Here is an 11,053-nt window from a genome sequence, read left to right on the forward strand (position 1 = left end):
GCCATTAAAATGTTTCCTGCTGCCTTGTTTGTAGGTTTACCATCTGCCACAAACTGCACTACATTTTCTGCCCCAACAGCCTGCACTGCCTCGCACCACTCGGATGCCAATAGATTTGCACTCTTTCTAGTCTTTGAAGCATCATGACTACCAATAAAGTATATATCTCCACGAGAATATGCGACAATGCCATGTATGGACCTATGGCGTGTGTCACTCCATCCATCTGCTATCAGTGTCACTCCATTTCTTATCCATTGATTGCGAATATTTGTTGTTGCAATCCTATGGCTGCTTTCTCCTTTTGAAGCAATGTAGTCGTGATAGTTTTTGATGAAGGGGGCTTATATGTGGGTCCATACTTTGCAATCTTTGTCACCTTATTTAAAAAATAAGGTGACCTGGCTGTTTCGAATGCAATATGGTCATGGTAAAAAAAGCGTGCCACTGCTGCATCAGTTTTCTCTTTTTTCTTTGGTTCCCATGAAGTGTGCAATGAACTCTGTCTAACGCCACGACCTGCTGCCATTGATGGCCCACGAGAAGGGTGTGTAGCTAGTAATCTTGGTGGTTTTCTACATGAAGCACCATGCCCTGCTGGCCTTGGAGTCCATGTTGTTGGATCCACTGCTATATTTGGAGTCCTCTTGGCATGTGAATTCCCCATAGAAGTGGCTATGCCATCAAGTAACTCCTGCCTTTTCTCAATTGATACATTGGTGCAAAAATGCACCTCTTTCCCCTCCTCATGTAGAAGATGGGCTCTCACTTTATCAGAACCACTAGTGCGAGTATAAGAGCGAAGTTTGCATTAAAAGGGCGAGCCCCTCCACCTCTCAATGGCACCCCTGCATCTACCTCATCCCACCATGACCAAGTAGTGCTTCGACTTCGTCCAGTTGTTGACGAAGTACCTGCTGAGGATGATGAAGATCCCATAGATGTCAATGCTGCCATCGATATAAAAGTGACAAATAATCAGTAAAGCTCAATAAAATTGCAGAAATTTGCAGCAAAAATTTCAACATGCGTGTGTTAAATGTTTGCTAAAAATGCCAGAACTTTGGTGCTACTTCAATCTGCATTCCTTTAACTGAAAATGCCACAAATTTGGGGCATTCCAGCCTGCATTCCCTTGCTGAAAATGCCCCAAAATTTGGCGCATTTTCAGATCCCAAATTTGGGGCAATGACTGATTTAAAATGCCCCAAATTTGGGGGCTCTTTTAGATCTCGGGATGATGGATCCCAATGCCCCAAATTCGGGTACATTGCAGCCAAATTTAAGTCCCAAATTCCAATCCTTGAGAAAGGCCTAAATTTTGGGACAACTACCAACAACCAAAGTCTGATCCAAAAATGCCCCAAATTTGGGGAAGAATCAAGATAATCTCTCTCTCTCTCTCTCTCTCTCTCTCTCTCTCTCCTCCTCCCTCCCTCCTCCTTCCTTCCTCTCCTCCTTCTCTCTCTCTCTCTCTCTCTCTCTCTGGGAGTAGGTAATGGGGGCAGGCGGGGTAGGCGAGAGCAGTGGGAGAGGCAGGAGCAGGCAGGACAGTCGGCGGGAGTAGGCAGGAGCAACGCGAGTGAGTCACAGTTGGCGGGAGCCACAGGTGGGACAGTCGTTGAGGGACAGTTGGCAGGAGCAACGCCAAATGGGTAGGAGTAGCAGTGCGACTCGCAAGCCATGGGTGCGCAGTCGGCGGGAAACGGGCCAGGGAGTCGGCAGGAGCGCAACGAGCAATGGGCGGGAAACAGGCCTGTTGAAATGAAAGTTAAAAAAAAAAGTATTATGCCGGAACGGCCTTTTGACACAGGGAACGGCCCTGGAACGGACAGGGAACGGCCCAGAATGGGTCAGGAAATGGGCTGGAATGTTCCGCCAGCGTTTCTTGGGCTCAAACCTCTCGGAATGCGTTAATCTGTTCCTATGTGCTGGAACGGGCGTTCCTTGTTTCTATGCTTTAAACTCCTATGAATATGTATTCAAGCTCTTCTTTCCTATATCAAGCTTGAATAATTTTCGAAAATATTCAATTCGATCATCGATCACAAAATGTTTAAGAAAAATGGATTGAAAATCAGCCCATGGCATCGGCTTGGAGTGTAGCACCACCTTCCAAGCATACACCTTCCCTTGTAATATGATTTGTATCTACTCGATGCATTGAGTGTCATCGAAGTGGCACAAATTAAAATACGCAGTTCATTTGGCCAGCCATGAATCGATGTTTGTCTTATTACTTTCCTTCTTCTCCCCTTTCAAGGGATTGGGTTGGAATTGAAAATGTAACATCCTCATGGTTGTGGGCACAAATGGAAAATAGAGAGTGTGTAGCTCAGGCAACTGCCGTTGCGGTGCTTCAACATTTTGCTTGCCCGTAAGGAACCCTTGATAGATACATTTCTTTGATTTGAGCTTGGAGAATCGTTACAAGCGATGACTCTCCATCGGATTTGAAAGAAGAGGAGGCTTCAGGAGTTGCCTGTGCATGTGTTTGGGTTTAGGAGGAGTTGGATGGGTCCATGTGTTGAGGTTTTAGTGGGAATGGGCGCATCAAGAGGAGACACTGCGTGAGAAGTCCTGGTATTGGTAAGGGAAAGGAGTGGAGAGAAGAAAGAGAGTTTTGGAGATATATATATATATATATATGAGATCAAGGAGTGTGAGATAGGAGAGCAGAAGAAACAGAAACGGTCTCCACATTTAATGTAAAATTGAACCCTTTTATTTTTTTAGTTTTTAATTTTTTAAAAAAGGTGGCAGGTAGAGGGCAGTTTTAGTCATGTAGTGGAACAAGTCTATTACCAAAATGTTTTGAGAAGAATGGTTATAAATCTTATTTGATTCATCTTTTTTCTCAAAAAAGAAAATTGAAACGTGGCTAGAAAGAAGTTTTGTCCATGCTTATTCAATATGTGGATTGCCCTCCATGTTCACACACTAGGAAGGGAGTCAACCCCTGACAAGTGCGCCCCCTTGGCTCGGACTAATTACTGCCTTCGATCCATCCTGTTTGGTTCGTGGTTTAGCACTTTAGATGAAGTGACATCCATGCCGGATCATGAACCATCTGAAGTGATCTCGCTACCAAATCATGGGCTTGACAAATGTCCCATCCACCACGACGCGGATTCATACATCGCCTTGCCAGATCTTTGTCCCACTTCATCTTGTGCCTTGGGACAGTTCCTCTCTCTGAATTCTCTCTCTCTCTCTCTCTCTCTCTCTCTCTCTTCCCCCCCATCATTTTTTCCCTCTTGGATAAGACAAGGTATGTCTTTTTCTCTCCTTCACTTTCTCCATTCTCTCTCTCCATGACTGGCTCTTTTCACACAATCTGCCTTTTTCTCTCCACAACTTCACCATACATTAACAGTAGCATTAACATTAATGATAACACTAACATAAGCATCAAACTGTTAGATTCAAACTAACATTTAATGCTATAGTAACACTAAAATTAATGATAACATTAACGTTAAGTAAAAAATTGTTGTAATGGAAATTCGGATGATTATCTGAGCCACAAGGTTTCAGCCTTTGGTGTTGACCTGCCATAGTCTTGGAGTGGCAGTTCCTCGGACTCCAATCTTTAGAATCACGGAAAATCTTTGCGAACAATCATAGGTGATGGCCAATCTATTAGCTTGATACAAAGTTTGCATTTCCAAATGGAGATTTGAAGGAGGTCTTTGATAAGTACCCTTTCCTCACGAGTTGGATGCCAAGTGCAAGATGTATAGGTTAAAGAAGGCTCTCTATGACTTGAAAAGGGTTCACGTGTCTGAAATGAAAGATTGACATTTTTCTTCAAGAAATATTGGGTTATCGAAGATCAGACTCTGACCCCAATCTCTCCATATCTCAGGTGGAGAACTAGTTTGTCTTATACATGGATGACTTATCTTGTCACACACAAACGGTGCAAAAGACCAATGATTGCATTGAATAGGAGTTTGAGATGATAGACATGGAGTTGTTACACTTTTTTCTCGGCCATGAGATATGGCAGAGTGAGGGGGGGATTGTCCTTTCATATGTTCAAGGGCTAGTGACAGCTTATGAGATGATAGTCTGTTGATCGATTTCTTCTCTCATTGGTCCAAATTTGAAGGCAACAGCTTTTGGAGATTTAGAGGCTATGGATGCTTTTAGTTGCCATAGGCTAGTGGGTTCTTTGATTCGACTTAATAAGAGGTTGGATCTATGTTTTTTGGTGGGCCTTCTTGGAGGGTTTATGAGTGAGCCTAAGAAGATTGTTTGGTAGGCAGCTATAAGGATTTTGCGATTCCTTAAGAGCTCACTGGATTGTTTTTGGTTCTTTAAAGTAGGTACATGTGATCCACATTATGTTGCACGGAGGGACTGGTTCTGACTGGGCAGGAGATGTCAACTGTTGGAGGTTGAATACGGCCTATTGTTCCATGTTGGGTTTGGGTGCTGTTTCATGGAGTAGCAAGAAGCAACCATGGTGGCTCTTTCTTCTACATAGACAAAGTATTGAGCAGCATGTCTTACCACATCTGATGCCGTGTGGCTTTGCAGACTATTAGGTGAGCTTGGCTGCCCTCAAAGCCATGTTTCTACTGTTCTATGCAACAACTAGAGTTGCAGAGCTATTACTTGGAACATGATGTTCTGTGCATGGACCAAGCATACAGAGATCCAGTATCATTACAACAGTCAATGGGGTACTGCAGGGTTGAAGACAATTTGGTGGATCTCTTCACGAAGTCTCTTCCTTAGGTCGCTTTACATTTGCATTCCAGATCCCTTAGTCTCATGCCCCCTCCAGGATTTGAGAGGTGGTGTTAGAAGATCAGCTCCTGTTCGTGGCAGTCAGACAGCTGTAGCTTGTTCATGACAGTTGGACAACATTGGTGCACAGTGCCACAGGCAGACAGCATGTTTGCACGATTGGACATCATTTATGGCAGTCAGACACGTGTGCAGCAGGCTGGCCAGGCAGTGTGCAGCATTTATGATTATTTCTGCTACAGGTCAGACCAGTTTACAAGTCCGGCCTGATCATGTTTATGCTGTATATATAGGCTATTTTTGTGTTGTCAGTTGGTTCAGTTTGATCATGATTCAGTAATTAAAAGATTGAATGGGCTTGGGAGGCTCTCTGAGAGGGGTATTCTCACACTTTTGTATTTATTCTTCTCTCAGTATCCAGTATTCAGCATTCCCCTCCTTCAGAGTTTCTCTCTCTCTCTCTCTCTCTCTCTCTCTCTCTCTCTCTCTCTTTTGTGTTTCATCTTTTATCTCAGCCCATCCATTGGCTTCCACATCACAGCATTTTGAAAAACATAACAAACAAATTAATCTGATGCTTGTCGAAGACCTTCTCGACTACTCTAAAGCCTTCCCACTCCCAACTAGGTAGACACATGCAGCCAAGAGCAAAAATGAAGCAAAAATTTTCTTGAACTTGTCATAACAAAAATAGATGTACAGTATCAAGTTTTCTATGTAACTCACCTAAGTTCAATTTAGTACTAATATTTGTTAAAAAGATATTGTAATGTTCACATAGGAGAACAGGTCGAAATTTATCTTCACATATGTTAATACACTTCATATTTTTGTGGCTATGAGAAATTCAAAAGGAAAGTCAACCATTTGTTAGAAGTATTATCAGTTAATAATACTAACAATACGATTCAAATTGCAGAGTTTTATATTGTGTTATTAAGTATAACATGCAATGAGAGAAATGGTAATAGTGTCATGGTTGAGTACATCAACAAGAAGCATGATTAATATCCATAGCACCTCGCGCAAGAAAGAAGCAAAGAAAGAAACAGATGTTAAATGAGAAAATGCTAGAATGATAATAAAGATGTATGTATAATGAGAAGACTAGGCCTAAGCACTTAACAAACATAGAATGTAGAACCATGCAAGCATGGCGGAGAGTTGGCATAATACTCTTCTAGAATTCATAATTATGGGGGAATGTGCCCTTCCCTTGTCAATCAATAGTATTATGCTATTCTGTATTGTATTGTTTTTCCCTATTTCATTTGTATTGTGGCAAAAACCAAGATGAATAACAATGAACTTTTATTGTTGAAGCTGTCAATATGATGGTTACCATTCAAAAGTTAACCTGCATGAATACTAAACCAACATCAACATAATATTAAAGATGTGGCTTAATAATTTACATTTATTACTATAAATGCGGTTAGACATTTAGCTAAATATCAAGAATATCCTAGACAATAATTTCTTTTTCAAGCAATTTGAAGATCTTGTTACAAGATTTGAGTGGTTCTAGCCCTACTTCTTAGATAGAGACTACTCTTAGCACAATGAGTTCATAAGTTCTACTCTCTTCTTGCCATACACTTACTAGGGGTGTGGATATAAATTAACTTCAAGAGTTTCCTTTTTTCTTAGGTCGAGTGATTAGGTCATCGTATGATTGAGCTTCACATCACTAGGTATTAGGAAAGCACTTGTATGCGAAGTTGGACTCCACACTTGTACGCCAAGTTGGACTTCATAGTATAACCTATCATTGTAACTTTTTACATCAAGGGTGATATCATGAGTTCAAAATGATATATTGAAGTACTTAAGGTTTTTTTAAAGGACTAGGTGGTTGCTTATATGTCCAAGGAGTCCATCAAGAGCATTAGGCCATTGGTATCCTAAGAGATAGCTCTATGTGCAACACAAGAGGTGGGTTGTGACTTAATGTGGTTTTGTAGCTATACTTTCAAACTACAAGTAGATTGTGGAATCATTTGTGTTGATCGATAAACTTATAAGGGGCCAATTAATCCAGTCATCATCAGAGCATTGTAGGTACTTCAAACATTCATTCTAGAGTTATTGCAAGTCAAGGCAAAAGATATAGCGCGTTTAGATGTTGATTTGCTTTTGTCTTGACTTGAATCTTGAAGCATTTGCCAATCTGCCAAATCATGATGCTCATGTTGCTTTTTAATATGTTCGTAGTGCTCAAATATCTGATATACCAAATTCCTTTAATGTTGAAAATTTGGAAAGTATGTATAGGTTGATTGTACACTCATCAATGCCAACTCACTGCCTTGTAAAATGATTGTGAGACATAACATGCTTGATGAGTTTTTTAGAGAAGGTTTTCAAAGATGCAAATTCATCACAACACAAAGTTTTAGATTTGAAAGTTTAGGTGTCATACTTGAGCTAGAAAACCGAGTCATTTACCTCCATCTCAAATGTTCTAGATAGTAAAAGGCATACCTCTCTCCATACCATATGAGCTTGAGGGGCATAAGCAAAGAGCATTGTTTGACAGTCTCTGGCATTTGACCGTGGCATCTCATGGAGGTAGGGTCATGGGCCATGAGCAAGAGGTAGGCCTTTGTGCCAACTGCCAAACCAAACCTTCATGAGCTATCTCTGAAACATAAGATGTTGATTCTTTGCGTTTTTAACCAAGCCACCCTTTGGGGGGTACTATCAAGAGATCATCCTCAATACTTGATAATAGACAAATGCTTTTGTAGCCTTTTGAAAACCCAAAATTTTACCTTGATGGAATATTTGTTGTAGATGTGATTTCAAAGCAGACCACACACACTTGCATACACACACACACAAAGGAAGATCATGTAAAACACCTCAAAGGTAGAGTTTTTGAGGTTACAATACAAAGAAGTTAGAGCGCCTCAAAGGTAGAATGTTTGAGGTTACCAATAATATACCCTAGAGGTGCGTAGAATCTCATCATCTTGTGCCCTCAAAAGAGAGTAAAAAATCAGCAACTCATTCTTCAGGAGTAGGTGGTTGCTTCTATGTCCAAGGAGTCCTTCAAGAGTGATAGGCCATTGGTATCCACGCTCATTGTTGCTTTTGTTCTTGCGACACTATAGATCTACTGTTGAGAGTCTCTGCGCGTTCCCGTTAGAAGGCGATATGAGGCCTCAAAACATCTGATTGAGGAAAACCTTTTCTTTCACACACGTCTTCTCTTCACTTTCTCACGGACTTCACCTTTTCCAGATTCATGTCCTTACAGGCCCTTTTGTCATTGTCAAAGAGCGCTAGCCAGCAAACCAGGCTGCAATGGCGATTCCAGATGCAAGGCCACCACGTGTAAAGTTGATCCAGAGCTTATGCAAGAAGGAGATCTCGTACAAGGCATATCAGACATCTGTGCTGGTGCTGACCTTCATACCCAACACACTGTACCATTTGGCAACGAAGCCCACCAGCATAGTGAAAAGCTCACTGGTGCAGGGCAATAGCAGCACCGTCGCATTTGGGAGTAACAGTGCTCACCTGCATTCCCTGGCCTTGGCGACCGCCCTTTTCCTACATGATTCCCTCGATCTCCCATGGTCCGTACTGCTGCATCTCTCTCTCTCTCTCTCTGGGAAAAGCATCTCAAAGGCCACAACAAGATAACCGACCATCTACGTACGTGCTTTTTTACTCGAAAGACATGAGAAAAAAGATTTTAAAGAGAGGAGAGAATTTGAAAAGAAAGATTTTTATGTGTGACCAATGAGGGAAAAGATAAAAACAAAACCACCAATTAGCTGCACGTGTAGAAATTTGTTGACAGCCCACAAAACTTGCTGTTGAGTTGGCAACCCCAAAGGCCTGGTCGCCTACTTGGCCAGATCAATTTTGTTTGGGATCAAACAGTGTCTTCAAACGTATGTGCATGAGAATAGGGAAAAGTAAACAAAAATAAAAATCAGGACTTAATGAAATGCATGGTGAGCTTGATAGAGATACAGCCTAATGATCTGTTTTGGCACTTGTGCACATCTCTCTATTTATGCCAAACCAGCACAGTCTAACAAGCATGTATGTTTGGCATTTGGCCAGTATGTAATGGTGCTGCTTAAAGGGGGAGCACCCATGTATTGCGCAGGAAGTGAGGAACCCACTGCTTATGGTGAACTGGTCTCCATAGGAGGTATTGAGCCAGAGAAAAACAAGGAGTTAAGTGCAGCGATTGCAGAGATTGTAGAAGCAAAGCTTTCTGTGCCGAGGTTGCGATTCTTTATCAAGTTTCAGGATGTTAAGGTAAGTGGTGCTTTTCTTCTTAAAGATATCAATTACCATCGTTTCCAGAGAAAACAAGAGGCTTACCATCTGGTGATCATCTTTCTTGCAGCAAGAGCCTTGTTCAGAACATGTTGTGTGCTTGCATGCTGTTCATCAATAGCTGCAATGCACATGAGACTTGCCGAATCTTTCAACAAGCCTCTTTTGTGAGGCACTTGTTCGCTAAGGTACAAGTTTATATGCAATGTGAAACAAGCATAGTTCAAGCCACCTTGAAGATAATATATGGCATATCGCAATTAAAATATGCTTGGGGATACTTGTTTAGTACTACCTTTAGCTTTTCTGCTGTTAAATAATCAATGACTAAGTAGCCATTGGCACAAAATGTTTTTGCTCTCTTAGATTTCCAAATTCTGGTCAAGTAGTGTTCAAGTATGAGATGATGCGTAAGGAAATGCTAAATCTTAATATGCATCTGTTTAGAACATAAGTAACACACAATTGTATGTCATTACTACCTGTCACAACCCATAAGCAGAAAGACCCGACATTTCGGAGGCTGCAATTACTGAGATATATATAGAAGTGTCTTTGCTGATCCTGAGGACAGCCAACTCTTTCAAAATGGCAACCCCCAGCATTTCAATCAGAGAGGATTGTACAGGCAGACAAAACAATGTTCCTATGTATAGACCCTTCTGCCTCTGCTTTTGAAAACCTGTAATTTTCCAGCTGCCAAAAGACTTCTAAACATTACATGTATTTGAACCAATTGTATCACTAAATTATATTTAGCTATTGACAAACATGACATTGTAACTATAAGAAACCATAATCGCCTAGCTTGATGCCTTAGCATGTTCACGTGCACGTCATACATTCAGTGTTTGGACGTGAATCTCAACTAATATTTTGTGAAACTAATGCCTGCTGTAACTTCTCCTGTTTATGAGCCAGCAAGCTGATGTGCCTAAAAACATGGTGATAAAGTTCATAATCAGGAGCATACAAGGGCAATCAGCTGGTTATCATTGCTGTATTAGTGTTCAGGCAGAACAGGCTCTTCTGTATCAGCACAAGACCATGCATCACCAGCATCTCAGGTGACTGCGGAAACAAGACTATTGTTGCCGACAAGGCTTCAGCATCTCACTTCAAGGGTCGGCTAAATGCGCGAGCTTGCTGAGAGTCTTGGCCACTTGTACTTTGCTGCTGGTGAACCTCACTTGCTTGGACTAGTTCATTTTTTATTTGCAGCATGTGTTCAGGATTCTCTCTGTTTATCTGTAGCCAAGACTGCATGTATTTTGGATTGTGCTGTATCCATTTGTACCTAAGATTGCAAACGATGTGCGCGTGAATTAAAATCTGTGGAAGGGGGTTGATTGCACGAGGCTTGCTTTTAACATTCAGTATCTCCCTAGATGAAGTTAAAATTTAGTGTCCAGAGAGGGTCTGATGTCATACTAGTTGTTCATATAGTTTGACACAAAGCGTTTTCATAGCGACAATAAATCTTGGTATGTTATGTTATTACATGTGATCTGAAAGGCTAGTCATCTGAGATGCAGTTTAGTTTTTGACTGCACATATAAGTAATTTTGCATCCAAAATTGTGGCAAGTGGTGTTGAAGTTAAAAAATAAACGAAAATGTATGGTTAGCCTGGCTTGCGAAAAGACGAAGTTATGATTTTTGCCATGGCATAAAGGGAGTAATCTGATAACGAGTAGCCTTGAAGTGGCATAGCTATAATGTGCAGACACTTATTCATGCTAATATTTTCTCCCCCATCCCATATTATGCAAGTAAATGTATAACAAAAATAACATAGATCTTGGGAACGCGTCCTAGTACAAGCAAACTGTTATACCTGTTCTGTAGGAAGCCCATTTTGGTCTAGTGAGCACTAAATGTGGTATTGTATCACAACATTGTGAATAATATTGATTAGAGTATAAAGTGTTGATACATAATAAACTCATCCTTTGCTCCATCTCTCAACTTCTCTCTTGGAGTAACAAGGTCTG

General features: G+C 41.1%; 1 protein-coding gene and 1 long non-coding RNA gene across 8 annotated transcripts in view; one reads left to right on the plus strand and one right to left on the minus strand.

The window, feature by feature from the left end:
* LOC148013505 (uncharacterized) overlaps positions 1–8,025 on the minus strand; it is a 57,407-nt gene extending 49,382 nt beyond the window's left edge. The window contains exons 1-3 of one of the 2 annotated variants that reach the window (XR_015688859.1): positions 7,533–8,025; positions 7,243–7,372; positions 4,987–6,115 (exon numbers count right to left, since the gene is read on the minus strand). This is a non-coding gene — a long non-coding RNA (uncharacterized LOC148013505). Of the gene's footprint in view, positions 1–4,986; positions 6,116–7,242; positions 7,373–7,532 lie in introns of those variants that run through there. The other variant, XR_015688860.1, reaches the window with a different exon arrangement.
* LOC148013504 (uncharacterized) overlaps positions 1–10,546 on the plus strand; it is a 60,133-nt gene extending 49,587 nt beyond the window's left edge. Inside the window, exons 2-4 of one of the 6 annotated variants that reach the window (XR_015688856.1) lie at positions 8,839–9,039; positions 9,131–9,248; positions 9,982–10,546. Coding sequence is in view for 3 of the 6 variants with exons in the window: in XM_087668006.1 (XP_087524132.1) it covers positions 4,861–5,000; positions 8,021–8,249 (369 nt within the window). In the remaining 3 variants the exon portion in view is untranslated. The other 5 variants (XR_015688857.1, XM_087668006.1, XR_015688858.1 and 2 more) reach the window with 5 other exon arrangements.
* The last annotated feature ends 507 nt before the right edge of the window (positions 10,547–11,053 follow it).

This window comes from Lygodium microphyllum, chromosome 26, assembly GCF_053477565.2.
Source record: "Lygodium microphyllum isolate KBCC chromosome 26, Lygodium_microphyllum_v1.1.10, whole genome shotgun sequence".
Taxonomy (NCBI): Eukaryota; Viridiplantae; Streptophyta; class Polypodiopsida; order Schizaeales; family Lygodiaceae; genus Lygodium; species Lygodium microphyllum.